Raw genomic sequence first — 11,692 nt, 5'->3', positions numbered from 1 at the left:
CCCCTACACTGCTCTCTAATAGGTCATTCCCCAACTTACACTGGAACCTGGGGTTGTTCCTGCCCAGATTCAAGACTCTACACTTGCCCTTGTTCTATTTCATTAAATTTTTCCCCGCCCAGCTCTCCAGCCTGTCCAGGTCTCTGATGGCAGCACAGCTTCCAGTGTCACCACTCCTCCCAGCTTGGTGTCACCAGCAAACTTGCTGACAGTCACTCTATTCCCTTGACCAAATCATTGATGAATATATTGAATAATACTGGTCCCAGCACTATCCCCTGAGGCACTGCACTAGATACAGGCCTCATCTGGACTCTGCCCCATTGACCACGACTCTCTGGCTTCTTTCCTTCAGCCAGTTCGCAGTCTCAGTGTCCTATGGGTGGTGTGACACGGGGGTGTCCCATGGTGGCACACTGTGGGTGGTTGGCACAGCGCAGCCGTGTGTCCCCTGGATCCCACCTCCCCATGGCCCCATCCCACGCCAGCACCAGGGACACTCAGTGACACCCACCAGTGTCCCCAGGCCACCCCCTGTGGGCAGAGGGGACCCACTCCCGCCACCCATGTCCCCACAGCAGCACCCATGGGTGCCCATGTCACCCTAGGGGACCCCAAGGCGCTGAGTGATGCTGCAGGACAGGGGTTCAGGAGGCATTTAATGACCTCAAGGGTCCCCAAGCAGCGGGACAAAGCATGTGGCACAGGGGGTCCCCGCCAGGGGGGTTCCCCACTGCCAACCCCCCTGAGCCCCTTCCCCAGCATGGGGGGGCTGTGGGGGTGGGGAAGGGATGAAGCACCCCCAAGAGCTGCACCGGGGGTGGGGGCAGAAAAGGGGCAGGAGGGGCTCTGGCACCCCTTTGCCCCCCCCCCACAAAGGGGGTTCAAGCGGCAGTGACGGGGGGCAAATCACGGGGGGCTGGTGCCGTGCCACCAGCTAGCACCAAGTGCCCTGCAGGGCCGGGGGGACATGGGAGGGTGACCCCCATCCTGCCCCCCCCCAGGATGATGTTCCTGCCCAAACCAGCACGGTAGTGGGCACGGGGCAGGGGGGTGACAGGGGGTGACCCCCTCAGGCTCCATCACTGCTTGCCGGGGGGCCGCCGGGGGGGGGCCACGATGCGGTAGGGGAGGTGGCCGCTGCCGCGCTTGCCGCGGGGGGGCCCGGGTGTCACCGTGCCGGGGGGGGCGCTGCCCGAGCCGGGCTCTGGTTCTGTGGGGAGGGAAGGAGAGAGAGGTCAGTGGTGGGAGTGGGGGCGTGACAGATACATCCCTCCCCCGCCAAAGTCACGGCATCGGGTGCCATGGGTGGGGGCCCCTGCCCCACAGAAATGGCTCTGGCTGCCCCCAGGGACCCCCATGCTGGGAGGGGCACACTGAGACTCGGGGTGGGGACACACTGGGACCTGGGGGGACACACACATACAAGGACCCCCCTGGCTGGCACCCCTGCCTGGCACCCCCCGCCAGCACCCTGAGAGCTGGCGTCCCCCCTGCAGGAAAGCGCAGCTGGAAGGTGGAGGAGCAGGAAGGGGGGAAAGAGGGTGGGGGGCACCTGCTGGGCCCCCCGCTGGGCACTCTGGCACCAGGGGCTCCTTAGGCCAAGGGGGTTCCAGGGTCTCCCATCATCCCTGGGGGGCTCCAGGACCCTCCAAGGCATCCAGAGTCTCCTCTGGGCCAAGGGGGCTCCAGGGGGTCACTGGGTTCAAGAGCAGCTCCAAGAGGAACATCATGGTTGCCCTTGGTCCAAGAGGTTCTCCATGGTCATCCTTCTCAATCCAAGAGTTTGTCCATGGTCTCACTTGGCTTGAGAGGCTCCAAGGAACTGTTTTGGTCCAAAGAGCTTCAAGGCCTTCCTCAAGCCAAGAGACTCTCCATGGTCTCAGTCCTTGGAGAACTCCATGGGCTTCCTTGGCCAAAGGAGCAGCAGGGTTTCCCTTGATCATGAAGGTTATCCATAGGTCTCCCTTGCTTTGGGAAGGGTTCCATGGTCTCCTCCCTTGAACCTTGGGGAGCACCAGGATCTCCCTTGGTTTGAGAGGGTCTCCATGGTTGTGTCTCTCAATCCAAGAGGGTCTCCATGGTCTTGCTTATTTCAAGAAGGGCCTCATGGTTTCCCTTGGTCCAAGGAGCTCCAGGGTTTCTCTTGGTCCAAGGGGGTTTCCATGGTCTCCCTTGGTCCAAGAGGGGCTCCAGGGGCTCCCGCGGTGTGAAAAGGGCTCCATGGTCTCCCTTGAACCCTGGGGAACTCCAGGCTCTCCCTTGGTCCAAGAGGGTCTCCATGATCTCCCTTGGTTCAAGATGGGCTACTTTGGTCCAAGGAGCTCCAGGGTTTCTCTTGGTCCAAGAGGGTCTCCATGGTCTCCCTTGGATCTGGGGGATTCCAGGGGCTCCCTTGGTCCAAGAGGGTCTCCATGGGGCTCCCTTGGTTTGAGAGGGGCTCCCTTGATCCTCAGGGAGCTCCAGGGTTCCCCTATGCCCAAGAGGGTCTCCATGGTTGCCTCTCTCAATCCAAGAGGGTTTCTATGGTCTCCATTGGTTTGAAAGAGTCTCTACAGTTTTCTTTGGTCCAATGAGCTCCAGAACTTCCCTTGGTTCAAGAGGGTCTCCATGGTCTCCCTTGGTTCAAGAGGGGCTCCCTGGTCTCCTTTGGTTTGAGAAGGGTTTCAGGGGCTCCCTTGATCCTTGGGGAGCTCCAAGGTCTCCCTTGGCCCAAGAGGGTCTCCATGGTCATCCTTCTCAACCCAAGAGGGTCTCCATGGTCTCCCTTGGCCCTGGGGGACTCCAGGGACCTGCTCCCAGGGCCTCCAGCCCCCCGTGCTCCATGCCCGCTCCTGGGGGGGCTACGGCATGCCCAGCTCATGCGGGGAGGGGAGGAGGGACGGTGGTGCGGTTACCTGGCCAGATGATGGCTTCCAGCAAGGTGACCCTTCTAGCCAGGACCTCCAGCCGGGCCTGCTGCCGCAGGAGGGTTTGGAAGCTACTGGCCTGGGGGAGAGTGAGAGAGCAGAGCAGAGCGCGCGTTGGCCCCGCCGCGGGCACGGCACGGGTGACAGGGCATGGGTGACACAGCGTGGCATAGCACGGGTGGCACAGGACAGGCAGCGTAGCACGGTATGGGTTGCATAGTGCGGGTGCATCCCCGGCGGGGGGGTGCCGGTGCAATGGGTAGGGGGTGCCAGCTCTCCCAAGAGGTGCCCATGGCCCCAGGGGGATGCTCCCCCATCCCTGTGGGCCCAGGGGTCCCTTGCTGTCCCTTGATGTCCCCAGCAGTGCCCCAAGGGGGACATGGCTGTCCCCCGTCCAGGGGTGTTCCTTCTGCCACCCTGCAGCACGCTGAGCCCCAACCTACCCAGGGGGTCACCTGCTTGTCCCCAAGGTGGAGACTCAAATGGGTGCCCCTGCCCAAAGCAGGGGGTCCCTGGCGGGGCAGCACTGGGTGCAGGCAGGGGGTGCCCCCTGGCCCTCCAAGTGTCCCCAGTGATGGCACAGTGTGGGTGATGACATCACGCATGGCTGATGACATCACACCGCAGCAAGGTGGGGACAACGCGTCACCCTGATGCCTGCCTGGCAGCGGAGGGGAGGGGGTGCCAAGGGACATCCCCAGCAGCACCATGATGTCACCAAGCCAAGGGCCACCATGACATCATGGGGGCCTGGTGACCTGCCAGCGGGGATGGGGGCCACCCCATGGAGCGGGGGCCACCCTGGGGGCCCCTGTCCCCTCCCGTGGCCTAGGCTGGCCCCCCCCTACTCACCGTAGAGCCCAATCATTGTTTCCAAGATTAAAACCCTCTCTGCTAAAATCTTCAGCGCCTCGCGGAGCTGGTGCAAACCCTCCCCCTGGGGAGAAGAGAGGGACTGGGGTGAGGGGGGGGGCAGGTCCCTGCATGGCCACCTCCCCTGGCGGGGACACGGAGGGGACACAGATACCCCCCACCTCCCAGCATGCCTCGACTCACCGTGACACCAGGAGAAGGAGTTGGGGGTACCCGGGCGGGGAGGCACCAGCCCCCAGCTCTGGCCCTGGGAGGTCTGAGCCCTCCCTGTGCCCCCTCTGCCCAGGGGGGACTGGCTCAGCACCCCAGCATTGGGGCATCCAGCATTTGGGAGAGACGCAAGCACAGCCAGAGACCCCCGTTCCATCAGCAGGGTCCCAGGGGTGGGACGTGGGCAGTGGGGACAGATGGGGACCCCCATGTTGGGGTTCTGGGGACAAGATGTGGGGTGGCGAACCCCATGCCCAGGGATAAAGACATGGGGGAGAGCGGGGTCCCCCCCGCGCCCATCACCGCCCCCCCAGCACCCACAGGTGGCTGAACCCCATCAGTTCATGTGTCCCCCTGTGTCCCCTGTGCCATCCCAGTGCCACTCACCCAAGTGCCCTTGTCGCCCGGCTCGCCCCTGGGCCCCGGCTCGCCCTGAAACACAGAGAGGAGAGGGCCTGCCAGGGGGGGGCAGAGGGGGCTGCGGCCCGGGGGGCCCGACCCAGCAACGTACCTGTGCCCCTTCCTGGCCACGGCTGCCTGGGGGGCCCTGGGGACCCTGGTGGGATAAAGAGAACCTGTCAGCACTTTGGGGGGTCAGAGCCAGCCCCCCACTGTCAGAGATGCTAGCAGCGCCCCCCCCCAGCTGAGACCTCCCCAACTGGTTTCACGAGGGCACTCACCCTGTCTCCCTTCTCCCCGGGGGGGCCAGCAGCTCCGGGGGTCCCCGCTCTACCCTGCGCAAGGACAAGGCGGGTGTCATCAGCCCCGGGGAGGCCTGGGGGGGTTAACCCACCCTGTGCCCCCCCCACCCCACTGCTCCCAACACTTACATCGGGTCCTGGGGGGCCGGGTGGCCCGATGGGACCTGGAGGGCCGGGAGGACCTGCAAGGAGAGGGGTGGCACAGCTCAGCCCTGGCAGTGCTGGGGGGGCAGAGAGAAGGCAGGGGGGGAACTCACCCATCGGCCCCACAGGTCCAGGGGGTCCAGCGGGACCCACGATGCCCCCGGTGGCTTCAGGGAAGGTGTTGGAGAGGAGGGGGTCCCCTTGGAAACAGCACAGGGTGGTGGGTGGGGGCCAGACCCCCCCCACCAGAGGGTCCCAGACCCCCCCAGGGCTCCCAGTACCACCTGGCCACACCACCCCCCGTCTGGGCAATGCCCCCACCCAGACCCTGTAGCCCCATTGCAGGGATGCTCTGGCACTGTACAGCCCCCCCCGCTCCATCCTTGGGGTCAGCCTAGGGAGGAGACCCCCACCCCAGTCCCCCCCTAGTCCCCTCCTTACTGGGCTCAGCTAGATGGGGTATCACTGGCCCCACTGGGGCGGGGGGTCCTGGGGGGCCAGGGGGGCCAGGTAACCCCTTCTCTCCAGGGAGCCCCCTGGCCCCATCCCGGCCGGGGGGTCCTGGGGGACCAGGGGGACCTGTGGGGAGGAAGAGCAGGGTGAGGTTTGAGCCCTCCCTAGCCCCAAAACAGCTGCACGAACACCCCAGATCTGCCTGGCAGGAGGGGGATCCTGGGCACTGAACTGGGAACCCCCGACCAGAGCTCCCGTCCCCCCTTACCTGGTGGCCCCATTGGACCCTTCACCCCTGGAGCACCTGATGGTCCCCGTCCTCCTGCGTCTCCCTTGGGGCCAGGGGGGCCCGGCCAACCGGGTCTCCCTGCAGCAGAACAGGACACTCAGGGGAGCACACAGAGACCCCCCCTTGGACGGTGCACCCCACCCACACCCCATCCCCACATTGTACCCAGGCACAGGTCCCCACTGCAACCCTGGGGAGCATCAGTCCAGGGGGAGCCCCGAAGGGCCCCATCCTGCCCCAAACCAAAGCATGGGGGGCAAAGCCCTGCAAACCCCAGAGCTGGCCTGGTCCCCATGTGACACCACCATCCCCTGGGTACAGCGGGGGTGGGATGGGGGCCACCCCAATGCCCATTCCTTCAGGGCGAGGGGCTCCAAGAAGGGGTGCCCCCCCAAATCCTGATAACACCTGGGTGCTTTTCCCAGGTGATACTGCTGGGTGGCACTGCCACCACTGCCACCACTGCCACCACTGCCACCACCACAGGATTCGGTTGGGGGGGGGACACAAGGGGGCCACTGTCCTTACCATCATCCCCGGGGCTCCCACGGGCAGCTGGGGATCCCCAGAGCTGTCCAGTCTTTGGTCCCCTGCCCGGGGAGCTGCCTTGGGGTGCCGGGGAGGGGGGTGGTTCAGCCACTGCCAGCCGGGCCACCTGGCAATGAGATGGGAGAGCTGGGTGCCACAGCATGGGGGGACACAAGGTGAGACCCCCGCCCAGGTTCCTGCAGCCCCCAAGGGGTGGCACTGCATGGTGGGGGTCAGTGGCACCCCGGGGGTCTCACCTGTGCCTCAAGGGTGGCCAGCCGGGCTGTCAGCTCGCCGACACGGCTGCAGTTCAGGCACCCTGCGGGGGGACAAAGGGGGGCATGGGTGGTCGGGTGGGGGGCACCCACCCCTCTTTGCCCATGCCAGCGTTTGGGGGACACGCACCTGAGAAAGCCGTGGGGCGCAGGGGGGGCCGGCGCGGGGCAGTGCTGGGGCGCCCGGTGTCACGCAGGGCGAGGAAGGTGTGAGGCTCTGCCGAGGGAAGGGGGGTCAGGAAGGGGGGACCCCCTCCCAGGGCACCACCTCTGGTGGGAGACCCCCCAAAAGGCCATGGGAGAGCCTGCTGCTCCTCACCCCAAAGTGTGGGGGCGGTTTGGAGGGGATCCCTTGTCTTCTGCCCTGTCCTTACTTCTGGGGGATCCTGGGGCCCCAAACCCACACATGACCCCAGGGCAAATCCCCCCCAAACCCACCCATGTCCAAAAGCAGATCCTCCCAAACCCACCCACAGCCCCTGGGAAGATCACCCCCCAAACCTGCCCATGTCCTCAAGCCAGATCCCCTTGAACCCATGCGTGACCAGCCAGATCCCCCAAATCCCACCCATGGTCTTGAACCAGACCCCTCCAAGCCTCCCCATGGCCACACACCAGATCCCCTGAAATGCATCCCATAACCCTCAGTCAGACCCCCCCAAACCCACCCACGACCACATGCCAAATCCGCCCCAAAAACCACTCATGGTCCCAAATCAGAACCCATCAAAACCCCACCATGACCACACGACAGATCCCCCACACCCATCCCATAACCTCAAGCCAAACCTCCCCAAAGCCCCCCCACAGCCCTGAACCCCGTCCCCCCCAGCCCCAGCTCAGGGGTGGCTTTGAAGGGGGGGCACATTCCTGGGGACACTGCCCACATCCCCCACCCATTGCAGGGTCCCAGCGCCCAGTCCCCACCGAGGGACCGTGGGGACAATGGCTCAGGGCCACCCAGTGTGGCAGGAACGGGGTGTCTGGAGCAGAGCTTGTGGCATTGTGCCCCCCCGCGTGGCCACCCCACCCCGGCACGGCCACCGCCATGCTGCAGGGGACAGCCAGCGCCGCCCTAAGCAGGCCCAGATGTGGGGCACCCGGCCAAGCACGCACAGAGCAGGAGGAGGAGGAGGAGGAGGAAGACCCCTCCGCCTCCCCCTACGCTGCTGCCACCCAGCTGGCTCCAGAGGCCCTCGTGCCAACCACTGTCCTGCACGCCCTCAGTGTCACCCCACTGTCCCCAGGGTGCCCCCACACCTCGGAGCCCCCCGTGCCCCACAGAGCCGGTGCTGAGCTGGGGACCCACAGCTCTATCTTGGGAGACGGGGGGGGAGGGGGATGTGGGTGATGATGGGGACAAAGAACTTTCCCCCAGGCTGGGGGGGCCCGTCCCACTACGCATGGCACAGCCTTGCACCCATTCATCCGCCTGCACATAGGCAGATGCCCACCTGCCAGCCGGGCACAGGCAGGGACAGCAGGCAGGGACAGCGGGTAGGCATCCCCGGGCACAGCCACACACCCTCCCAGACGGAAATGTCTGTCTTTCCATCCATCCATCCATCCATCCATCCATCCATCCATCCATCCATCCATCCCTCCATCCATCCATCCATCCATTCATCCGCACCCCACCCATCTACTGACCTTCCCAGTTATCCACCCACAGGCACATCCAGACAAGCACCCACCTGTGCACCCACACCACACCTACCCACCCAGCCAGGCCGTCTGTCCATCCAGCCACCCACCCACCCTCAGGAACCCCTCTCCATCCATCCACCTGCCCACAGGTCAGGACAGCCACCCACCCACTGACACAGAACATCCCCCCAGCCATCTATCCACTTATCCATTCATCCATCCATGGACACAGCAAGTCACCCAGCCACAGGGACACCCGTCCATCCACTTACCCTCCTGGGGAACATCCATTCACCCATCTACAGGAACATCCATCCATCCATGGGAACATATATTTATCCATCCACTCTCACATCCCTGGGAGCATCCACTCATCCACCTACCCACCCACGGGAACATCCATCCATCCCTCCATCCATCCACCCAGGCAGAAGAGCATACACCTATCCCTCCATCTATCCACACAGAAGAATGTCCATCCACACAGAAGAACATACGTCCCTCCAGAAGAACATACATCCCTCCATCCATCCACACAGAACATCCATCCACCGCTCCACCCATCCATCCATCCATCTCTCCACCCATCCCTCCCTCCATCCATCCCTCTGTCCATCCATCTCTCCATCCGTCCACCCATCCGTCCCTTCACCCTCCATGCATCCTCCCACCCACACATGCGTCCATCTCGCCATCCTGCCCTCACCTCCCCACCCTTCCCATCCCCACCAGCAATGCCAATGGTTGGGGACACATCGCAAGAGTGACACCCCCCCAGCCATGGAGAGGACCGGGAGCCCAGTGCCAGGGCAGGATGAGGCCCTTCCCATGGCTCCCACCTTCCTCGCAGTTGGCCCCGGCATGCCCAGGGCAGCACCTCCACTCCAGCGCCGTCACCGTTTTGTAGCTCACCCTGTAGATGGGCCGGACGATGGCGCGGTAGCTGCTGGTGCAGAGCAGAACATTGTGTTCAGACCACCCTGTGGGGCAGTGGGGCACCCCAGGGTGCGGGGATGGGATGTGGGGTGTCAGGGGACGCTAGCGACACCGCTCACCTGCCCCCGCCACACGCCAGGGGCCAGCGGCAGCCCTGGAAGACCCGCTGGAGGAAGGTGCCATTCTGGACGTGGCATGACACTGTGCGTGTCACCGTGTAGGAGCACCAGTTGCTGGAAGGGAAACCACCGCTCAGCCCTGCCTGGGGGACACGGTGCGGCTGGCAGAGGTGGCAGTGTCACCCGGGTGTGTCCCCCTCATCCCAGGGGGTCTTGCCCCACAGATTGCCCTGGGAGGTGCACACCTCCAGTTTTTGGGGTGCCAACGAGGGACGGGGGCTGCCCTGGTATGCCGGGGGGGGCTGGGGCCCCACATTCCTGCTGCATTCCGGGCCCGGCACGGCGCTGGCGCCGGCTGGCCTGGAGCGGGGCCCGGAGCCCCCCCGCACCCCCAGCCCACCCCACACAAAGGCTCCTTTCTTCGGGCGCCTGCCATCCCCACGCCGGCTCCTCATGCCAGGCTCTGCCCACCCCGGGCATTCACCCCCAGGCCTCAGTTTCCCCCTGCAGAGATGGGGACACAACACCCAGTGCCCCCATCCCCGCGGCAGGCAGGACTCGCTGTACCCTCGGCGACTCCAAACTCTGAGGCTGTGCAGTTTGGGTCCAAAATCCAAGCTTTTTGGGAGCGCTGCCGTGCTGCACGGCCCCTGTGAGCAGGGAGGCGGTGGCGGTGGGGACAATTGTCTGGGAGGTGCCGGGGGGGGACACACAGCAGGGTGGCACAGGGCTTTCCGGCTGGGCAGCTTCCCAGGCGGGCGCTGTGCCAGGGCCACGAACGCGCCGAGCCCGCCAGGGCTGTCTGCACGCTCCTGCTGCCGCCCGCCATGCCAAGCAGGGTCCCGGGGCGCAGCGGCACCTCCAGTCCCCCTACCCAGGGTGACAGCCCTTAGCATTGTCCCCCCACCCGGGGGGAGCATCCATTTCCTGGGCGCTGCTCCCCATGCACGGGTGCTGCGCCGGGATGCGGCTGCGCCGTCTCGGGGCGAGGATGCAGCGGCGGTGCCAGCCACAGCTGCGCTGGATGCCCGCGGGGATGGGGATGGGTCCTGGCCCGTTTCAACTCCTGCCTGGCAGAGGGGGCTGTGGGGGAATGTTTCTCCCCCGGGAATGGGGCAGGAGCTGGCGGGCATTGGCGTGCGAGGGCTCGCATGGCCTGGCGTGACCCGGCCCACCCGCTGCCGGGCTGGCACTCGTGCACCGAGCGGGCCCGGGCTCTGCTGCCGGGGCAGGAGCACACCTGGGGCAAAGCCCACGTTGGGGCTGGCTCCAAATCCCACTCCCCTTTTCCAAAACCAGCCTGTTGGCTTCGTGCCCCCATGCTTGGGCATGCGGGACCCCAGCAATGTGTTAGCCTGATGGAAGAGATGGGGTCGGTGCTCGTGGGTTCCCCAATGCCAACAGCAAAGTGGTGGGTGCTGGATTGTGTGCTGGGGGGATCCAGGGAGGGGACACATGGTAAGGGGGTGCCAAAGTGCCGGGGGCTTCCTGGACTTGGCCAGGAGGGGAAGGGGAAATGAGGCAGCTTCTGCCCGTCGCCTCGCCGGCCCGAGCGGAACCGGGAGGTCCCGGCAATCCGGTGCCGGAGACATGGCCAGAGCCAAAGATTTCCTGTAAACAACCCCCCCCCCCGCCACCCTATCTGCTGCTTCACCGGGGTGGGACAGTGGGGACAGGGACCACAGCCCCCAGAACCGGGCAGCACAAGCCCCCACCACCTCCCAGGGATGGGCAGGACCCTGGGGCCAGGGCCACTCACCCTGCACCAGCCCCAGCAGACCCAGCATACCCAGGTAGCCCCAGCAGACCCAGTGTGCCCCGGTAGCCCCAGTAGCCCCAGCATCCTGCTAGCCGTGGTAGCTCTGATAACCCCAGCAGTGATGCCACAACCAGTAAATGCTGCTGGCCCCAGTAACCCCCCTAGAAGGTCCCAGAAAGCCTTGCTAGCCCCAGTAACCCCCAGCCCCAGTAAGTCCTGCTGGCCCCAGTAACCCCTAACCCCAATAAGTCCGCACCACCCCCCGTGAGCCCCAGTCCCAGTGGCCCCAGCAGCACGGACCAAGCATCCCCTCCCGTTCAATCCCCAACACCCGGTCCCCCTCGGGACCCGACATCCCCCAGTTCCCGGTACCTTCAGCCCCCCGACATCTTCATCCCTATCGCCATGATCCCCCCCGCGCCCCGTGCCCGGTGCCCCCATTCCCGCTACAGAGCCCCCCGGTACCTGATGCCTCCCGAGCCGGGTGCCCACATCCCCATCTCCCCAACCCCCCTCCGCGCTCCCTCCACGGTGCCCCCGGTTCCCGGATCTCCCACCCGGTGTCTCCGCTCCATCTCCCCGGTGCTCCTCGACCCGGTGCCGGTACCTGCGGGCGGCGGGCTGCAGCACGGCCGGGCTCCAGGAGCCGGCGGCGGGCGGCAGCAGCAGGCAGCAGAGGCACAGGCAGAGCCCCAGGGGTGCGGGCAGCGGTGCGGGCAGCGGTGCGGGCAGGGGCAGGCAGCGGTGCGGGCAGGGCCCCCGGGCACGGCCCGCCATGCCGCTCCGCTGGGCTCGGGCACCGGCACCGGCACCGAGCGGGGCGGCGGGAGGGGGAGGGGAGGAGGAGGA

General features: G+C 65.7%; 1 protein-coding gene across 8 annotated transcripts; it reads right to left on the bottom strand.

The window, feature by feature from the left end:
- Positions 1–641: 641 nt before the first annotated feature.
- On the bottom strand, positions 642–11,692 carry EMID1 (EMI domain containing 1). 8 transcript variants are annotated; one of them, XR_010466832.1, is made up of 16 exons: positions 11,451–11,690; positions 9,085–9,198; positions 8,869–8,975; positions 6,513–6,599; positions 6,365–6,426; positions 6,108–6,234; positions 5,559–5,657; positions 5,279–5,416; positions 4,951–5,037; positions 4,823–4,875; positions 4,673–4,726; positions 4,504–4,548; positions 4,380–4,424; positions 3,762–3,846; positions 2,898–2,988; positions 642–1,213 (listed from the first exon to the last, which is right to left on the bottom strand). XR_010466832.1 is itself a non-coding variant. In XM_065033904.1 (15 exons), the coding sequence occupies exons 1-15, from the start codon at positions 11,618–11,620 to the stop codon at positions 1,083–1,085; spliced, it is 1,404 nt and encodes a 467-aa protein (XP_064889976.1). In that variant the 5' UTR covers positions 11,621–11,690; the 3' UTR covers positions 642–1,082. The 8 variants fall into 8 exon arrangements, 7 of the variants coding, with proteins under 7 accessions (XP_064889976.1, XP_064889974.1, XP_064889980.1 ...); XM_065033904.1 differs by lacking the exon at positions 2,898–2,988; XM_065033902.1 differs by lacking the exon at positions 3,762–3,846.

This window comes from Columba livia, chromosome 17 (genome assembly GCF_036013475.1).
Source record: "Columba livia isolate bColLiv1 breed racing homer chromosome 17, bColLiv1.pat.W.v2, whole genome shotgun sequence".
NCBI classification, from domain to species: domain Eukaryota; kingdom Metazoa; phylum Chordata; class Aves; order Columbiformes; family Columbidae; genus Columba; species Columba livia.
This window is presented reverse-complemented; position numbering and strand designations above follow the sequence as displayed.

Coding starts and splice junctions, on each gene's coding strand:
- EMID1 (XM_065033902.1), bottom strand. CDS start 11,620: ATGGCGGGCCGTGCCCGGGGGCCCTGCCCGCACCGCTGCCTGCCCCTG. Junction 9,199..11,450: donor CTGCAGCCCGCCGCCCGCAG/GTACCGGCACCG, acceptor TTTCCCTTCCAG/CAACTGGTGCTCCTACACGG. Junction 4,425..4,503: donor GTGGCCAGGAAGGGGCACAG/GTACGTTGCTGG, acceptor TCTGTGTTTCAG/GGCGAGCCGGGGCCCAGGGG.